At 54.5% G+C, this 17,116-nt stretch overlaps 7 protein-coding genes across 7 annotated transcripts; 4 read left to right on the forward strand and 3 right to left on the reverse strand.

The window, feature by feature from the left end:
- Positions 1 to 750: 750 nt before the first annotated feature.
- Positions 751 to 3,885, forward strand: BDY24DRAFT_412822 (bifunctional molybdopterin adenylyltransferase MobB/molybdopterin molybdotransferase MoeA family protein; the record flags this gene model as incomplete). The annotated part of the gene is made up of 13 exons (XM_076643118.1): positions 751 to 784; positions 837 to 1,012; positions 1,127 to 1,186; positions 1,261 to 1,452; positions 1,553 to 1,817; positions 1,886 to 1,995; positions 2,092 to 2,194; positions 2,273 to 2,422; positions 2,506 to 2,684; positions 2,772 to 3,010; positions 3,088 to 3,187; positions 3,268 to 3,555; positions 3,655 to 3,885. 13 exons carry the CDS (start codon positions 751 to 753, stop codon positions 3,883 to 3,885), a joined length of 2,127 nt encoding a protein of 708 aa, XP_076499055.1.
- A 243-nt stretch (positions 3,886 to 4,128) lies between these two features.
- Positions 4,129 to 5,040, reverse strand: BDY24DRAFT_380404 (uncharacterized protein). The gene is made up of 2 exons (XM_076639166.1): positions 4,367 to 5,040; positions 4,129 to 4,280 (listed from the first exon to the last, which is right to left on the reverse strand). The coding sequence occupies exons 1-2, from the start codon at positions 4,978 to 4,980 to the stop codon at positions 4,241 to 4,243; spliced, it is 654 nt and encodes a 217-aa protein (XP_076499056.1). The 5' UTR covers positions 4,981 to 5,040; the 3' UTR covers positions 4,129 to 4,240.
- Positions 5,041 to 5,237: 197 nt separating this feature from the next.
- Positions 5,238 to 7,076, forward strand: ERG2 (C-8 sterol isomerase ERG2). The gene is made up of 8 exons (XM_076639167.1): positions 5,238 to 5,560; positions 5,669 to 5,806; positions 5,988 to 6,016; positions 6,112 to 6,179; positions 6,303 to 6,354; positions 6,428 to 6,497; positions 6,583 to 6,637; positions 6,719 to 7,076. Exons 1-8 carry the CDS (start codon positions 5,408 to 5,410, stop codon positions 6,889 to 6,891), a joined length of 738 nt encoding a protein of 245 aa, XP_076499057.1. The 5' UTR covers positions 5,238 to 5,407; the 3' UTR covers positions 6,892 to 7,076.
- Positions 7,077 to 7,239: 163 nt separating this feature from the next.
- Positions 7,240 to 9,342, forward strand: BDY24DRAFT_380411 (adenylate kinase family protein). The gene is made up of 7 exons (XM_076639168.1): positions 7,240 to 7,591; positions 7,685 to 7,744; positions 7,841 to 7,925; positions 8,031 to 8,047; positions 8,198 to 8,384; positions 8,581 to 8,699; positions 8,847 to 9,342. The coding sequence occupies exons 1-7, from the start codon at positions 7,304 to 7,306 to the stop codon at positions 9,045 to 9,047; spliced, it is 957 nt and encodes a 318-aa protein (XP_076499058.1). The 5' UTR covers positions 7,240 to 7,303; the 3' UTR covers positions 9,048 to 9,342.
- A 710-nt stretch (positions 9,343 to 10,052) lies between these two features.
- Positions 10,053 to 10,412, reverse strand: BDY24DRAFT_325407 (bZIP transcription factor; the record flags this gene model as incomplete). The annotated part of the gene is made up of 1 exon (XM_076637059.1): positions 10,053 to 10,412. A coding segment is annotated over one exon (360 nt), but the record flags the coding sequence as incomplete, so codon positions are not given.
- Positions 10,413 to 13,202: 2,790 nt separating this feature from the next.
- Positions 13,203 to 14,965, reverse strand: BDY24DRAFT_439141 (fasciclin domain-containing protein; the record flags this gene model as incomplete). Its single annotated transcript, XM_076644421.1, has 7 exons — positions 13,203 to 13,417; positions 13,539 to 13,564; positions 13,648 to 13,878; positions 13,947 to 14,060; positions 14,140 to 14,277; positions 14,350 to 14,659; positions 14,751 to 14,965. The coding sequence occupies 7 exons, from the start codon at positions 14,963 to 14,965 to the stop codon at positions 13,249 to 13,251; spliced, it is 1,203 nt and encodes a 400-aa protein (XP_076499060.1). The 3' UTR covers positions 13,203 to 13,248.
- A 380-nt stretch (positions 14,966 to 15,345) lies between these two features.
- BDY24DRAFT_380422 (uncharacterized protein) lies at positions 15,346 to 15,907 on the forward strand. The gene is made up of 2 exons (XM_076639169.1): positions 15,346 to 15,725; positions 15,801 to 15,907. The coding sequence occupies exons 1-2, from the start codon at positions 15,375 to 15,377 to the stop codon at positions 15,813 to 15,815; spliced, it is 366 nt and encodes a 121-aa protein (XP_076499061.1). The 5' UTR covers positions 15,346 to 15,374; the 3' UTR covers positions 15,816 to 15,907.
- Positions 15,908 to 17,116: the final 1,209 nt, after the last annotated feature.

The raw sequence follows: 17,116 nt of genomic DNA on the forward strand, positions 1-17,116 counted from the left end.
GCCATGCACCTCCTACGAGGGTGGAGAGGCTGGAAGCTCAGACCTAGAGAAGAAGGTGGGAGGAAGGAGAGAAGAGAGGGAAGGGTGAGCTCGTAACTTTTTCAGCCCTCCCTTCAACCTCCTCCCATCCTTCCGAGCTCAACAACTGCTTCCCTTCCACCCAAACCCCAAGAACCAACGACACCACCGAGAAGAGAACAGAGGGAAGAGCCAGATCCAAGGACACCCAACTCCCAAACAGGAGTCGAGCGAACTAAAGTCTGGAGTGAAGTGAAGAGAAAAGGAGGAAAGAAGGAAGGTAGAATCTACGGCCGTTGGTTATTCCCCACCCCTCATTGTCCCATAGGAACTCATTCGAAGGAGGATATGAAATAACGGCCTTCGACTTTCCCTCCCAGCAATCCTTCCAACCCCGAAGTCAACACCCGAGAGCGGTCTCCAGGAGAGGAAGGACGGAAGGGAAGAAAGAGGTCGATGGAATGATCTGGGTTCTCCGCCGCCGGAAGCCACTCGACGTGGAAATGTAGACTTATTGAAGGGGATGCCACTCGTGAAAGTAAAGCATCCCTAGGTCCTTCAACTGGTGTCGATTAAACCTCCCTTGCGGGAGGCGATGGTCCTCTGAGGGAAGAAGGAAGGAGCGAGCTCAGATTTCGTTTTGACCGACTCTCGAAATCACGCTTCCCAACACCTGTGCTGCCTCTCCTCGAGCTCACCCTTCCTCTCCCATCTCCCTTTCCTCCAACTACGATGGCTCCTCATTACAAGGCAGCGGTGCTTACCAGTGAGTGAGACTCATTCGTCTCGAAGAGATCGTCCGCTGACCAGTTTCTCAGTCTCCGATACGGCCTCTCAGCCTGGATCTTCGAACCTCGACACCACCGGTCCTTTCATCTCCTCCTCCCTTCAAGCGTTCCCCAACTCGCTCTTCCACGACGTTCAGAGATCCATAGTTCCAGACGATGTCGAGAAGATTCGATCTGCAGTCAGAGGATGGGCGGAGAACGGAGAGGTACGTCTCGTCGTTTCTCGGGGAAGGAGATGGTCGAGCTCAACTCTCCTTCCCTTCCCCTTCAACTTTCCTCGAATCTCTCGGCTGATGGCTCTTGCTCATCTTCTCATCTAGGCCGACATCATCATCACCTCTGGAGGAACCGGCTGGACGGCTAAAGATGTGACGGTCGAGGTGAGCTCTTGTTCCATCTCCTCCTCCCTCCCCCGACCTCCGAAGGTTTGAAGCTCATTATTTTCCTTCCCCAGGCTCTCACTCCCCTCATCACCAAACCACTCCCATCTTTATCTCAAGCTCTCACTTCCTACGGTCTCACAAAGACTCATCTCGCCTCCCTTTCAAACCCTCTCTGTGGAATCATCGCCAGTTCGACTCGAAGGACGCTGCTCGTCGCTCTTCCAGGAAGCAAGGGAGGTGTGAAGGATGGAATGGCTGTTCTGGTGAGTAGCTCGGATCTTTTCTCTTACTGTGTCTGGGATTCAGGTTTTCCCTTTGAATACAAGAAGCTCACATTCTCGTCCTTTCGTTTCGCTCGCTCAGGCTCCTCTCCTCGAACACGCTCTCAACATCCTCGGAAACGGCCCCTGCTGCGACACTGAACTCGAGCATACTCATGAACCTAGGACGTCGGAACCCATCCCTCTCCAGTCTTCAGCTTCCTCGCTCGCCGCTCTCTCGCCAGCTTTGGAACGACATCACCGAGACTCACCCGCTCCCGACCAACACTCTCACTCGCACTCTCACCACTCCCATTCCCACGATCACGATCACCACCACCATCATCATCCTAAGCCCAACTCAGCAGGTGTGTCTCCTGTCCTGCTCCAAATCGGCCAGCCGAGCTAAAACTGACCTTCCTTTCTGTCGTCTCAGTTTCGGCTCGTCAACGTCAATCTCCTCACGCTCTCGTTCCTCTCGACGAAGCCGTCAAGATGATTCACAAAGTCATTGGCTCAGCTGGACTCGGAGTTCACTCTCACCCTGTTCGTATCATCTTTCCCCTATCCTTCACCGTCGCGTCTTTCCGAAGCTGAGACGCGTCGATCTCTTCGTTCCCCCTCCTCCTCTCTCAAACCCAGCTCAACTCCCAGCTCGCAGGTCACATTCTCGCCGAAGATGTCCTCGCTTCTCACCCTCTGCCCCTCTGGCACTCTACGAACGTCGACGGTTACGCTGTTCACTGTGAGTTCGCTTCAGTCCAGCCTCGTCCTTCCTCGAGCTCGTCTTGACCTTCTCCTTTTCGCTTTCCATCGAAAACAGCCGAGGACGGACCAGGAGACTACCCAGTCCGAGTCAGAGGATCTGGACTGCCTCTCGGTCGAGGCGAGATCGAACGAGTCAACACGGGAGGACCTATTCCCGATGGAGCTGATTCGGTGATTATGGTCGAAGACACTGAGCTCATCTCTGGTTAGTTCGAGGCTGTTTCTCAATCGATCGTGTGAAACCACGATTGAGATCAGAGCTCACTCGTTCCGTTTCTCTACAAACAGCAAGCCCGAACGGCGAAGAGGTCTCCGTCCGAATCCTCGCTCCTGGAACCAAGAAGGGAGAGAACGTTCGACTTCCTGGATCGGATCTCAAGGAGGGAGAGAAGGTCATGCAGGAGGGAGATGTCGTTGGAGCTGGAGGAGGTGAGATTGGAGTCTTGGGCACTGTGGGACGACGAGAGGTAAGTTCAAGCCGATCCTGCTGCGACGCGACTCGCTGCCGTTCGACGGCCAAAGATCTGATCGCCTCCCTCTCCTCCCTTGGTCAGGTCAAGGTCCACTTCAAGCCTCGAGTGGCTCTCCTCTCAACTGGTTCTGAACTTATCGACCTCTCCATCTCGACTCCCGTTTCCGACTTTACCACCCCTCCTCCTCTTCCTCCTCGACCTTCGGACGCTCCTGCTCCCCACTCTTGGACTGGAATCTACGACTCGAACAGACCAGCTTTGAAGTCCGTTATTGAGTCGATGGGTTGGGAGGTTGTTGATCTTGGAGTCGTGAAAGACGAGTGAGCATTCGTTCTCGCATTCTCCTCGACGCGTCGACGGAGAACTGACTTGACGTCCTTGATCTTCATTCCTTCAGAACTGGAGCTCACGAAGCAGCTATGAAGAAGGGACTCGAGCTCGCCGACGTCGTCATCACTACTGGAGGAACCTCGATGGGTGAAGGAGATCTCGTCAAGGTTCGTTTGAAACGTCAGACGAGGGCTCACTTCCTTCTCTCTCTCGCTCATCCTCTTTCTTCTCTTCTCGACTCCTCCAGCCTCTCCTCGAGCACGTCTTCAACGCAACCATTCACTTCGGACGAGTCGCTATGGCTCCAGGAAAGCCAACCACCTTCGCTACCGTCCCTTGGCCTCTCGCCTCCTCCTCTTCCTCGTCCGCTTCGACGGCTGCTTCACCCACTCAGCAACAGAAGAAGGTCTTCTTCGCTCTTCCTGGAAACCCAGCCTCGGCACTGGTAACGTTCTACGTCTTCGTCGTCCCTGCGCTGAGAGCTTTGGGAGGTTGGAAGGAGGAGAAGAGAGGGTTGAGGAAGATCTGGGTCGAGGTGAGTCTCTCTCGTCTCGTTCTGCTTCGTCTCGATCTCGAGTCCCTCTGACTGACTGTCTTCCTTTCCTCTTCCGCTTCTTCGTTCGTCTCGTCCAAGCTCACCCACTCCCTCCCAATCTCCGATCGACCAACCTACCATCGATGCACCCTCGAGTTCTCGCCCAACGGACTTCCTCTCGCCACCTCCACTGGAGGCCAGAGATCCTCGAGAGTTGCGAGTGTGAAAGGAGCGGAGATCTTGGTGCTGATTGAGGCTGGGAAGAGCGGGATTGCGCAGAAGGGAGAGAGGAGAGAGGGTTTGTTGCTTCCTGGAGGATGGGGAGGTTGAGCGATGCGACGAGAGCTCGATGTTCTCGTTCTCTCTTTTGTGTAGGATTAGGCTGAGGTCGTTTTGACGATTCATAGGTCTCTTTTCTCCTCATCGACGTTGGGCTACGAGTCAAACGAAAGGAGAGAAAGTTGAGGGAGAGGGTTCGAACGCGTCTGGCTGCGACGATTGTAGCCCCCTGAGCTCTCTCGTCTCGCTGCTTCAATGGTGGACCTGCAATGAACTTCGAAGGAAAGGTTTTTAAGGGGTGGATGTTCCATCGGATCAGATGATTAAGTAAGATTAAGGCTAAGTAAAGGTCGTTTCAAGTTCGTTCAGTGTTCGCATCGCGTCTCCCTCCTCCCTCCTCCCTCCATCAAGCAACGATCCCCATCCTTCTCGAGTTCGACGACGGCCTGATAAACCAAAAGAGGAAATCCAAACGGTCAGTTTCTCAGCCTCAGAGAGTCGCTAAAGCCCAGAAAAGAGAAACTGAGCTCACCAAACCACGACGCTCTCGATCTGCCATTTCTCGACATCGACCTTCCTCTTCAAACTCCTTCCAACCTCCATGGCTTCCTTCCTCCTCGGCAGCGAAACCATAGTCGACCGACCGAAGTAACCGTCTCGAGGTTCAATCGGTCTCGGCGTGTCCTGGTGGACTGCCTGCTTCCTGTTCGAGGCGGCCGAGGACCAAGACGAGGAGGAGGAGGATGGGGAGACGAGGCCGAGGTTGAGGTTGAGGTGACGAGAGACGGTTGGAGTGAGAGGGAGGTTTGAAGAAGAGGATTGCTGAGAGGACGAGGAAGAGTGAGAGGAGGAGAGGGAAGGAGTGGTGGAGGTGGAGGAGGGAGATCGTTTGGTTGGGAGAGTGAGGTTGAAGACGAGCGGAGGGGGAGTGATGGGGAAACCGCGGTAGTTTGAGAGAGGAGAATCTTCTTCGTCGTCCGATTCGTCACTGCCTTGATAGGATGGGTTGGAGGAGGAGGGTGTTGATTGAAAGTAGGGAGATGAGAGTGATTGCTGAGAGCTCTCGAATCGAAGCCAGGGCGAGGAGACGAGGTGAGAGGGAAGTTGAGCTTGAGCTTGAGAGGATGAAGAGGCGAAGCTGGACATCTCTTTTTGAAGATTTGTTTGTGATTGAAGAGGTTTGATTGTGATGGTTGGGAGAGAAGAGGTGGAGACGGAGACGGAGATGGTTGAGCTGAAATAGAGATCTCGGTCGGCGTGGAGGTGCGAAGGGGAGGGCTGAAAAGCGACGCGGCATGCGAAAGGGGACGGACGAGGAGAGAAAGATGGCCGAGGAGTGGACGGCTTCCGATAAGATTTCTCGGCGAAGAATGACATGATTTTTAGTTTCCGAGTGCTAGCAGAAGCAGGCCTGATTCTCCCCTCTTCAGCTGGTCCGAAGATTCTCGCTTCTGATAGCAGCCGAGGAGGAAAGCAAACGCGTCCGAGACGGCTCGGAAGCTTCGCTCCAAAAAGTCGAACGAGAAATCAAGGACGCTTCCTCCTCCTCTCTTTTCCCTTCCTTCCAACAGCCATGTCGTCTCAAGCCAGGAAGCCTCGCTCCACAGGTCAAGCCGCCAAGGTCTCCCCTCCTCCTCGGAGATCCAACAAAGCTATGAAGTATGCTGTCTGGGCTACTGTCCTCGCCATCTTGGTCGCGGTCTACTCAATCGCAGATTCCATAAAGGTGAGCTTTCGTTCGACCTTCCTGCTCCTTCCTCTTTTGCTCCTGGACGCGTGAAAAGAGGTCTCAGCTGATGCTCTGCCCCTCTCGTTGCTCTGTTGATGTCCTCAGGAACGATGGTACATCTTTGATCCTCCAGTTTTGAACGCTCTCGCTCAGGAAGCGATTGAGCTCAACGAAGGAAACATGACCGCTATAATCTCGCACATCACTACCAAGCTCGCTGCTACCCACCCAGATTACACCATCGTGAGTGCTACATGTCCTCTAGAGCCTTGAGATGTTGAAGGAATGCGTGTAAAGCCACTGGTAGAGCTGGACGAAGAGGAAGGAAGGAGAGAGTCGACGAACTCGAGCTCGCGGTTGTTTTTCGATGCGCCCGAGCTCACCTTCTTCTTTCCTTCTTTCTCGTACGCCTTCTCGTCACCAGAACACCGATTTCTCCAACCCCTCTGAATGGTGAGTCCAGGCTTGTTGCTTTCTGTGTCCTCAGGGACCTCTAGAAGTCGATGTAAGCTCACTCTCGTCCCTTCCTCCTTCTCTTCCCGTCGCAGGGTCTTCAACAACGCCGGAGGAGCCATGGGATCCATGTTCATCATCCACGCTTCTATCACAGAGTACCGTACGTTACGTTTCAGCCTTTTAAGCTCATGCTCGACGTGTAGAGACGGTGAAGACCTCGGTCGTCCCAGTCGATTGCTCGACGCGTCCGCTGACACTCCAACTCGCTCCCCTCTTTTTGCAGTGATCATCTTCGGAACTGCTGTCGGAACTGAGGGTCACACTGGTCGACACACGTAGGTCTATGTCCTCTTTAAATCGACGTTCGAGCTCACGCTTTCGCTCCCTTTCGATTCTGCTCTCCTTCAGCGCCGACGACTTCTTCAACATCCTTCAAGGAGAGCAGTGGGCTTACTCTGCTGGAGCTTTGGAAAAAGAGGTGAGTTTTTCATCCTAGGACGTTCTTGACCGACGTGAACAAGAGGTCCGTGAGAGTTGACACGCGCGTCTTCTTGCTTCCTCAGGTCTACAAAGCCGGTTCGGTTCACCACCTTCGACGGGGAGAGGTCAAGCAGTACAGTCAGTCGTTCTCTTCCTACCCTCTCATGTTGCTCGTCTCGAGAAACTGACCACCGCTTTCGCTTCGTTCTCGTCGTTCAGAATTCCACGAGGGAGGTTGGGCTCTCGAGTACGCTCGAGGTTGGATCCCTCCCATGCTTCCCTTCGGTCTCGCTGACGTTTTGAGCTCGACGTTGGACTTCATCTCCTTCTACCACACCGGACGACTCACCGCGAGGGAGATGGTCAAGAACCTGCTGCACGGGAAGATCTAGAGGGATGGGTTGGGTTGTCAGGCTCGTCCCAGCCGTCCCCCCTTTCGCTCCGCCCGAAGGAAGAAAGAGCGGCTGGTACGAGCCTAGGGTTGGGGTGGTTCTTTATCTAAAACTATTGACTTCCAGACGGGGCGAGCGAGGGAAGAGGGAAGTGCGTCGCGCGATCATAATGTTTTCGTTTCTTTGTGAACCGACTCTCGAGAGGACACATCAGGAATTTCGAGCTTCCTATCAGAGGAGAGCACATACTGGCCTCCCCGAGGTAGAAACTACAAAAGCACGAAGAAAAGAAGTGACCGGCACCCAGAGAGCCGTCTTCGTCGAGCTCATTTTCAGCCCCTTGGTCCCTCCCTCCCTTCCTCCCAACTTCGACCTCCCCGCCGTTCCTTTTCCGTTCCTTCTCTGAGAAGCCATGAGGCTCAAGTTCTCTCTCCCCAAGTTTCAACTTCTCTCCACTCCTACGCCAACCTTCTTTTCGCCCTCGTCGTCGTCCTCTTGTTCGTTCTCAACATCCTCCCCAACATGCACGCCCTCGCCCATCACCCTTCCTCCTTCTCCTCCTCCCATCCTCCCTCCGCCCTCGTTCCGTCGGCCGCTCATCACGACACCTTCGGGGACAGCTACACCCTCTCTGACCATCGCTAGTGGGTTTGAGGGAGCTCAGGAGCCTGGACTGAGGATGGTTCTGTTTGGGAAACCTGTGAGCTCGAAGAGTTGGGGAAGGAGCGAGCGAGGAGATGGGACGAGCTTGAGCTGACTCTTTCTGCCCTCTTTGTTGGTCGTTGGTTTTTAGGGCTCGGGGAAGGGTACTTTGTCCCAGAAGGTCTTGGATACCTACCCAGACGTGAATCTCGTAAGTTTTCCCTTCGTTTCTTCAACCTCAGTTCCTCTGTCGAAAACGAGCTCAACGAGCTCACGCTTTTCCTTCCTTTCGCTTTGGTTTTCTTAGGTCAGCGTAGGAGACGTTCTTAGGAAAGAGATAGCAGCCAAGACCGAGGTTGGAAGGCATGCTGAGAGTCTGGTCGCTAGAGGAGGTGAGTTTTCCGAGCACGGGGGAGCCGGCTGAGCTTTCACTTCCGTCCTCTTCTCTTCCTTCTTTCCTCGTCGCTGACTGACCTTCTTTGGCTTGCTCTTCCCAGAGTTCGTACCCGATGAGGTTCGTTCATCGTCTCTTCTTCGCCTCGTGGCTTTCTAGGCTCGCCTGCAGAGCTTCAGCCGCCGTCTCGTTCCGAAAGCGAAGAGCTCACAACCGTTCCTCCCCTCCCTCCCCTCCTTCTCCTCGTCTTCCGCTCCGTCTCAACACCAGGTCATGCTCCAAATCGCACTCAACGCTCTCGCACCTCTGCACTCCTCTCACTGGATCCTGGACGGCTTCCCTCGAACGCTCAACCAAGGGATGCTCCTCGATCAAGTTCTCGCGAAGGAAGGTCGAGCTCTGAATCTCATCGTCAACCTCGGAGTCAAGGACGATACCATTCTCAGGAGGATCGCTGGTAAGTCCGACCTGCACTTTTCCGTCTTCCCGAGAGAAAGGACTGAGGAAGAAGAAACCAATACGATAGGTTGTCGAGGAACGCGTCCGAGATCCACCGAGAACGAAGAAAGGGCTGACCGACGCGTCTTTCCCCTTTCCTCTTCTTCCTCCCTTCTTCTTCTCCATTGGCTCGTTCTCGTTCTCGTTCCGCACAGATCGATGGATCCACGTCGCCTCGGGAAGAGTCTACAACTCGACGTACAACAAACCTCTCACCGCTGGACTGGACGACGTGACCAACGAACCTCTGGCGAAACGACCTGACGATACTCCCGTTCGTTCCAAAGTCCCTCCCTTTTTTCTCTCTCTCCCTCCCCTGACTCTCCCCTTCTTCCCTTCCATCTCCACCTCTCTCTCTCTCTCCATCGTCACCCACACCCGCGCTAACCTCCTCTCTCTTCCCCTTCCCCTCCTTTCACAGGAGGTCTTCCAAAAACGACTCGACCTGTACAACACCGAAACCTTCCCTCTGCTGCACTACTTCGGGGACAACTACCCTTCGTTGACGCACGAGCTGAGCGGGGAAACGAGCGATGAGATCTGGCCCGAGATGGCCGTTCTGCTCGAGGGAGTGCTGGGGAAACCTACCGCTCCTCCTCCTCCGACGACGACGAACGAGTGATTTGGTGGGTCGGTCGGAGAGGGCTTGGAGTAGTAGTGTAGGATAGGACGAACGGATTGTACCGATACGAATGCACGGAATGACTGCTCTCTTCTCTTCCTTCTCTCTCCTTGAGCGACGCACGGAAGCAACGAAGCGGAAAGAGAACCGACCGGACTCGACTCGACGCGTCGCTACCTCCCTCTTTCTCTTTCCCAACGCGAGAAGCCAAATCAAGAATCCAAAACTAAAATCGTCGTTTCAAAAAGCCGGCAAAAAAAAGGAGGTTCCCCCTCTCGACGAAGGCGAAAGAGGGATTCAAAAAACCGAGGACAGAAACGAAAAACGAAGACAAAACGGGTAGATAGGGAGGGCAGGCAAAGAGAAGGTGACGAGTTGTTGTTGTTGTTGTTGTGAGTGGGTGGAGTGTGGGGTTGGGTTGTTGGGGAGTGGAGTGGAGGGTGGTTGTGGGTTGGGAAGGGAAGGGGAATTAACAAGAAAAGCAAGGATAAACCAAAGGACAGTAAGGGAGAGAGAGGGAGAAGAGGGAGTCATGGAAGTTGGGTTGTGAGTCAGAGAGAGCAGAGAGCCAAAAAGAAGTCGAAGAGCCAAGCGAGTCAAAAGAGAGGGAGTCGTAGGAGGGGAGTCTGAGAGCCGAGAACGAGTCGAGTCGAGTCACTAGGAGGAAGAAGCCGAGGGCGGGGAAACACTAGAAAGGAGAGAGAGATCGAGAACGAGAACGAGAAAGAAAAGAGAGTTGTATCTAGACGACACTTTTGTGTAGGTGGTTCGAACACCAAGAAGAGCAAAGGACCATTCGTCGTCTTAGTCCTCCTCCTCCCCGAACGCCTCCGTCATCAGCCTCCTCGCCTCCGTCTCTCCAGCCGTCGTTCCCATCGCACCCGATCCGTCACCGAGACCTCGAATCTTCTCTCCCCATCCGTCCATCGCCATCAACTCTGGGTGCATCGCCATCGCCGCCTCGGCGAATCGAAGGAGGGTATCCCTCTCCTCTCCGAGGATCCCAACGAGGGACTCGAGACCTTGGAGGTGAGCGAGTTTCCTGTGTCGAGATCGACGAGCGGCGATGGTGTTGTTTCGTCGTTTGGCGGCGATGGCGTCCTCGAGGGAGGCTGGGAGGTCGGAGGAGGTAGGATCCTGGAGGGAGGTTGAAGGTTCGTCGTCGTCGTGGGTGGTGGAGTTCTTGGACCCCTTTCGCTGCTTCTTGGTCTCCTTGTCCTTTCGACCTTCGAACGCGGCAGGGACCTTCTTCTTGGAAGTCGACGATTCCGAGACGTAGTTCCTCGCCTGGGTGGGAGCATCGAGGGAGAGGAGCTGATCGGGGACGATGCCCTTTCGGTGACCGGTGGGAGCGGTGGATCGTCGAAGAGCAGCGATGGGACGAGTGGAAGGGGTGGTGGAGGGTTCGGAGTGAGGAGGGAGAGGTCGAGAGTCGAAGGGGAGTCCAGGGGAAGGGAAGAACTCCGAGGGAGCGACGACGGGAGTGTAGTAGGTGTTCTGAACCTGAGGGGTGGGAGCGGGAGCGACGACGACGTTCTCCTCGACTGGGGACGATCGAAGAGGGAGGGAGAAGGTGGAGTCGAAGGGGAAGTGGGCGAGGGAAGCCTCGAGGGAGGTGAAGTCGGGAGGGAGAGGGTCGGCCGGCTTGCAGGAGTACGACGACGATCCGAAGAGGGGAAGATCGCCGAAGGAGAAGTCGAAAGAGTCCTCGGTTCGGACGGGGCTGAGGAGAGGGAGGAAAGAAAGAGAAGGAAGGAGGGTAAGTACGCAGGAGAGATGGAACGAGATAGATCCGAAAGGAAGGGAAAGGAACGAACGGAGAGTCGTCAACAACTCCAGCAGCAACCCCGGCGTCTCCAAAGAGAGCGGTGGATCCCCACTCGGGAGACGCAGAGAAGGAGGAGAGAGGGGAGTAGTCGAGGTTGGGAGTGGGAGATCCAGCCTGATCGAAGAAGTTTCCGAGATCGAAGTTGCAAGGGTCGAAGAAGTCCGAAGACGCACCTGGAGAGAGAACAGAGGGAGAAAACGCGTCGAAAAGTCAGTACGAGAAGAAGGGCGAAAAAAGCGAGACGAAGTGAGAAGGAACACGAGAAGGGAGAGAGGGATTCGAAGACTCACCAGCAGTAGGAACCGCCAGAGTATCACCGAACTTTGCAGATCCCTGCTCGAACGAACCCGAAGGAGCCTCCGCGGGAGAGATGGACGAAGAAGAAGAGTTGATGGACGCCGAGGGCGCGACCTCGAGCTCGTTGAACGAGCCGAAACCGAAGGCTTTGTTGGTGAGCATGTCGTCGGATGTTATGGGTTTTTGGTTGTTGAAGAGGGACTCGAAAGAGTTTAGAGAAGGGTTGGGAGTTGAGCTCGGTTGGTGAGCGTGTCGAGGGAGGGGAGGAAGAGAGGGAGGAGTAGCTGGCTGCTGTCGAAGGGAAGCGTAGGCTGGGTGGAGGGACGGAGGGATGAAGGGAGGAACCGAAGTGGACGGTACGGAGTTTTGAGGGGTGGTGTGGTTGTAAGGGAGTCTAGTAGGCAAAGGGGGTAGGGAGTTGGGGAGACCTGTGTAGGGAGAGGGAGGGGAGACGGAAGGGGCTTAATCGTTAGCTTCGAGGGTAGGAACCTGACATGGATTCGAACGAGAGAGACAACGATTTTTCAAACTGACCATGTTGAAGAAGGGTGTTGAGGGTGCCGAAGCAGGAGGGTTGGGTGGTTAAGGACCTGAAAGGAAGAGGGAAGGAAGGAAGGGGAGGTCAGCGATAGGGCTTTTCCTTTTTTGAATTGGCAACGATGAGTTTGCTTGAAATCCGGGATCCTTCTCCCTTCCTGGGTGAGAGAGAAGGAACGAGCCCAAGATCAAGAGATAACGAGCGAGAAGCTCTCCCTCCCAGTTGCTCGAAAAGTATAGAAAAGAAGAAGAGGAAAGGGGAAAGGGTGGAGATTTTGCCACCGGAGTGGAACGGCCCACCTGGTTCAAGCGAGGAAGGAAGAAGAGGAAACGTACGCATTTCGGAAGAGAGACGAGAAGTCAGAACCTGGAGAGAGGTTTGAAGAAGGGCTGGGGGGGTGAAGGGCACTGGATCGGGTGCAAGGGAGGGAGGGAGGGACGAAGAGGAAGCAAAGAGAAGAGGAGAGAGGAAGAGAGGGGAAGGGAAGGAGGCGAACGTTCAAAGATCAGCTTTCCACTCTCTCTCGTTTATAACGTATGCATACATGCTGACTCACTATTCGTAGATTGGAATCTGGTTAGATCTGGGTTGACTCGGTTGATTTACTGAGAGAAGAACATTGTGAAAGCTAGATTTGGCTGCAAGAAACAGAGGAAGCGAACGAAACGGGGGGGGTCAGGGAACGATGGCTTGGGTCCTTCCTTCCTCCTTCCTTTCTCTACTCCTACTCACTAAGGGTGTGTTCGGTCGATGGGATTTCGGGGGTTGGAGAAGGTGAAGGGTGGCTGGAGCCAGAGAGGACGAGAAAGGGGAGAGGAGAGGGGGGTTGTTCTTGAGGTCTTGAGGGAAGATGGGTGTTGGGAGGCAAGAAGAAGGGAAAAGGAGAACGAGCGTTCCTCCCCGCCACAAGAGTTCGCAGTCGAAGAAAGCGGAATCAAAAAATAACGTAAAAGACGCCTCCGAGGTAGAAAATAGACGTGCTTCTCGTCGAGAGCTTTGAACTTGAGAGCTCGTAGAGAGAAAACTTTGACGAGATCGTGATGAAGAAGGGAAAGGTTTCTCTGTTTTTTCCTTTTCGCCCTTTCCTCCCTCCTCTCAGGTTTCTCCGTCCTTCCGACGCTGTTCTCTAGATAGGGGGTCAAAGAGCGTCCGGAAAAATTAGCAGCTGCATCGGTTTAAACTCCTTGGAAGACATGCCATCCGACGAAGACGAAAAGGAGGGCAAAGAAGGGCAGAAGAGAGCGGACGGATGAGCGTCGGGGAAAAGGACGCGTCGCGAATCTCCGTCTTCCCTTCCCTCGTCAAGCAATCAGGAGGGCCCATGAAAGGGATCATGCTTCCAAGTAAGAGGTTCAAAGAGTGTAACGCAAGTCGAAAGTCTGCCAAAGCAAGTAAAGTAGAGTAAAGGAGGACGTCCGAGGTTGAAGTCGAGTCGAGCAAAGATCGAGAAACAAAACGAGGAACGGAACGAAAAAAGCCCAGAGAGAGACGGAGAGAGACGAAGAGTAGAGTCGGGTATACAAGAGGGCGGAAAAAATCTAAAGAACGAAAGCGACGGCACCAGCAAGAGCGAAGGAGAGGAGTCCGACGAAAGAGCCAGCGAAACCGTTCAAAGGGAGGACGGGGAGAGCAGCTCCAGATTGGGAGATACCGGTAGAGGTGGAGGTAGCGGTAGAGGCCTTGATGGTGGTGCTGGTCTTGGTTGGGCTGGGAGGCGAAGGAAAGAGGGCAGAAAGGGGTCAGTTGTGACGCGTCGAACCTAGGGCGCACGAAGACTGAGTCTTTATTGAGTTTGGGAAAGCTCAGAGCGAGAAAGAGATACACTTACGCCTGGTTCGCGGTCTTGGTGTTGTTCTGAGCACGAGCAAGAACGAAAGGAGAACCGAGTCAGTCGAAGGAACGCTTTCTCTCGAGAAGAGAGACAGAGATGGACCGACCTTCGTGTTCAAGAGAATCCCGTCGATAACGTGGAGAACTCCGTTGGCCAGCATGACGTCGGTTCTGAGAACGGGAGCGGAGATGTTGGTTCCAACGACGAGGAGGGAAAGTCCGTCCTGACCAGTCGAGTTTCCACAGTCTCGACACCACGAGAGTCGACCTCCAGAGGACGAGGAGAGTTGAGCTGATCCTGCGAGGACGGGAGAGTAAAGTACGACTCCTTGGAAAACCTGTAGACAAGTATCGAACGCGTCAGAACGATGCCCGAAGGGAAGAAACCGAAAGGGAGAAGATCAACATGGTTCATCGCAACGATGGCTTTCTCCTTGTCGGAGAGGGCAGCGAGCTCGGCAGCAGACTCTTGGAACGCAGCGTCGGTGGGAGCGAAGATGGTGAATCCCTTATCGACGGCCTGCGAGGTTAAAGAGAGAGCGAAAGAGTCAGCGACGGCGGTTGACGAGCTGAAGTAAACGACGCGACGGTGAGCTCACCTCGAACTGTTTGAGGTATCCGAAGCTGTCAAGGAATGAGACGAGGGAGGTGAAGTTGGTGTTGACTGTAGAGTTGAACGCTTGAGTAATGAGGTCCTGAGTGAGAGCGACGGAGAGGACGGGAGGAGGAGTGATGACCTGCACGAAGAGGGCTCAATTCAGCGACCAGCTCTTGTTCTCTCGGCTCGGAGACAGAAGGGATAAGCTCACCCTGTCAATAGGAACGACCTGAACTCCGTATGGCCCTCCAGCGGTCGACGCAGAGGCGTTCCAGTCGGATCCCATCACGACGGGAAGCTGGGAAGAAGACTGAACGACGACCAAGGGATCCGACGAAGCCGTTCCGTTGATAGCAGGAAGGAGGGAGTTGGTTCCAGCGGTGTTGACGACTGTGAAGTTGGGCGTAACATAGCTAGGATTGATCGAAGAGCCGGCGAAGTGGTTGGCGAGGACTGAAACGAGGTCGAGTCCAGTGGTGTTCGCTGCCGCCCAAGCGTCGTTCGTTGGGGCGTAGAAGGTCCTGAGAGAAGAAGGGGAAGAAGACGATCAGAAAATCGTTCGTCGAAAAGCTAAGCATCGTTTCCGAAGGAAGGAGAGAGAAGAAGACGCACCAAACGGTTTCGTTGTGCGTCGAGTAGATCTTTTGCAGAAGAGCGGTCGCGTTCGAATTTGATGCCAGAGATGCCAGGACTGCAGTGCTCTGAGTAAGGCCCTGATCTTGCAATCCAGCGAGAATGGTGTTCTGGAAATCCGCGAGGTTCGACTGAGCGAGGATCGAAGGGAGGAAGGGGAGGAGGGAGAGAAGAGGGAAGAGCGAAGGAACCATGGCGGATAGAGGAGGATAGGGAGAAGAAGTAGGGAAAGGGGAAAGGAGACTCGTGTTCCAAAAGATGAAGAGAAAGAGCGTGGATAGGTCGTCGAGGTTGGAGGAAAGCAAGAGGAAGACAGAATCGGGGGAAGAGAGGGAGGAGAGTCGTCGGAGTCAGTGAGCTTGAAGCCCCCTCTGAAGAGAGAGGGGGAAACGGGATGAGCTGCCAGAGCGCGTCAGAGAGAGAATAGGAGGACCACAATGAGACGTGAAGTATTTCTCAACGCGAGTCGGCGAGATGCTGGGAGTCAAGAGGGAAGAAAGAAAGAAGGGAGGGCTGAGTGAAATCGTCGGTGAGCTCACACCTCCCCCTCCCACTTCTTTCTTCTCGCAAACCACCAGCATCGATTCTACAACAATCTTCACCATGTCCCTTCTTCTCACTATCAAACCCTCTTCTACACAACTACGTCGCCTTATGAGCCTCAAGCCCTCTTCCTCGTCGAAGCCAACCTTTCCGGCACCCTCCTCCTCCTCTCCTCCTCCTCCTCCCAGCCCCACGACCTCCACTCCTTCCACCGCTCCAGCTGCCTCTGACACTACTTCCTCCCCAGGAGAGTCGTCTCCTCCACGTATGGACGCCTCCAAACCTCTAACGTTAGCCGAGCAGGACGCTCTCGCTCATCAGAGACTTCTCGAACGAGATGGAGGCCAGACCTCGCTTTCGACGGAAGATGGAGCTTGGACGGGCTTGAAGTCCAACGTGAAGAACAACATGGTGAGCTGATACTTGCTGATACACCTGTTTGTCAGGGATTTAAGAGAAGACTGACTCGTATTCTCTGTTGAGCAGTTTCGAGTCATCTAAAACAACGTGTCTCTCCTCCTCGCTTCTTCCCTCCTTCCCTCCCTCCCTCCCTCTCCCCTTCCTCGACTTCGACTTTGAACAAAGGTGTCTTGTAGGATATCAATACGAGTGGGCAGAACTCACGGATCTGCAGACGGGATATCAATCGGGGCGAAATGTGAAGAGCGAACGAGAGTCGGGTCGTTCGAGCGCTTCGACGGTGAGTTTCTTCCTCTGCTTCGCCGTATTGCTAGATCTGTGCTGACTGATTTGCGGATACTCATTTGTTCCTTCTAGTCGTGCACTACGAATCGATCTCGGGGTTGAGCGTCGTGGGAAGGGGAGGAACAAAGCCGGGCGACGCGTCTGCACTGGATCGATGGCTTTCCTGTCCTGACAATCGCTGGAGCGTCTTCTGGGTGATTCATCTTCTCGAGAAAGGTACCAGCTATCCTTCTGGAACGTCGACCTCTACTGCTCAGTCCAGCTGGATCTCCAGTTCGATCTCGGCCCTTCTTCGTTCTCAAGCCAGGGACGCACGCGTTTTGCGGCCCAGAAAGTTGACGCTCTATCAAGACCATCAGAACAAAGTCAAGTTCTGGCCCAACCAAGCAGCTCCATGGGAATCTAACAGTGCATTTGTAGCGAGTCGGCTGAAGACCGTCGTCGCGATGGAAACGACGACCTATCACTTTCGGCTCGACCCTTTCCCCCCCTCAAACACCATCCTCGCCTAAACCTTCAAACATGTCCGCCCCTTACCCCCCGGCATCTACTTCAGCAGGAGAAGCTTCAAGCAAGCCCGTTACTCCATCTCTTCCCGTCATCAAGAAGGTCGTTCGACTCTCGAGGGTGAGTCCAAAGGGTCGTTGAGCTCAACGTCCTCCTTCCTTCCCTCTCTTCTTCCTTCAAGAGTTCTAGTTCTCTGACTGCCTCTTTGATTCCTATGAACCTTGCAGGAGGAAGAAGCAAAGAAGAAGAAGGAAGAAGCTCTTGCCAGGTCAGTCCCATTCTCTAGTACCAGAAGGGCAGAAGAGTGTCAGCTTCGATCAAGCTCACCCCCCTTCCCTTCCTCCCTCCAGGAAAAAGGCCGTCGATGATCGCTTCGTTCGTCCCTACCTGCCTCGGGCCTACCCCAAACATCGAGCTGATACTTTTTGCTTCCGCTTCCACAGAAGAACCGAAACAAGAAGCGAGCTGCTGGAGCTGCAGCGGAGGGAGACTCGCCGGCGGAGAAGAGACAGAAGGAGGAGAAGAAGCTCAGTGAGTTTGAACGTCCCCCTTCCTTTGTTCCAGAGCTCAGAGCTGATTCCTCGTCTTCC

The sequence above is a fragment of the Mrakia frigida genome (assembly GCF_051309035.1).
Source record: "Mrakia frigida strain ATCC 22029 unplaced genomic scaffold BDY24scaffold_6, whole genome shotgun sequence".
NCBI lineage: Eukaryota > Fungi > Basidiomycota > Tremellomycetes > Cystofilobasidiales > Mrakiaceae > Mrakia > Mrakia frigida.

What these genes read in the sequence shown, in the direction of transcription:
- BDY24DRAFT_380404 (XM_076639166.1), bottom strand. Translation starts at nt 4,980, where the DNA reads ATGTCCAGCTTCGCCTCTTCATCCTCTCAAGCTCAAGCTCAACTTCCC. An exon ending in ATCGAGAGCGTCGTGGTTTG is followed by an intron (nt 4,281 to 4,366) that starts GTGAGCTCAGTT and finishes TTGGTTTATCAG; the next exon opens with GCCGTCGTCGAACTCGAGAA.
- ERG2 (XM_076639167.1), top strand. Translation starts at nt 5,408, where the DNA reads ATGTCGTCTCAAGCCAGGAAGCCTCGCTCCACAGGTCAAGCCGCCAAG. An exon ending in CCCACCCAGATTACACCATC is followed by an intron (nt 5,807 to 5,987) that starts GTGAGTGCTACA and finishes TCTCGTCACCAG; the next exon opens with AACACCGATTTCTCCAACCC. An exon ending in CTGGAGCTTTGGAAAAAGAG is followed by an intron (nt 6,498 to 6,582) that starts GTGAGTTTTTCA and finishes TTGCTTCCTCAG; the next exon opens with GTCTACAAAGCCGGTTCGGT.
- BDY24DRAFT_380411 (XM_076639168.1), top strand. Translation starts at nt 7,304, where the DNA reads ATGAGGCTCAAGTTCTCTCTCCCCAAGTTTCAACTTCTCTCCACTCCT. An exon ending in CCTACCCAGACGTGAATCTC is followed by an intron (nt 7,745 to 7,840) that starts GTAAGTTTTCCC and finishes TGGTTTTCTTAG; the next exon opens with GTCAGCGTAGGAGACGTTCT. An exon ending in AACGACCTGACGATACTCCC is followed by an intron (nt 8,700 to 8,846) that starts GTTCGTTCCAAA and finishes CTCCTTTCACAG; the next exon opens with GAGGTCTTCCAAAAACGACT.
- BDY24DRAFT_380422 (XM_076639169.1), top strand. Translation starts at nt 15,375, where the DNA reads ATGTCCCTTCTTCTCACTATCAAACCCTCTTCTACACAACTACGTCGC.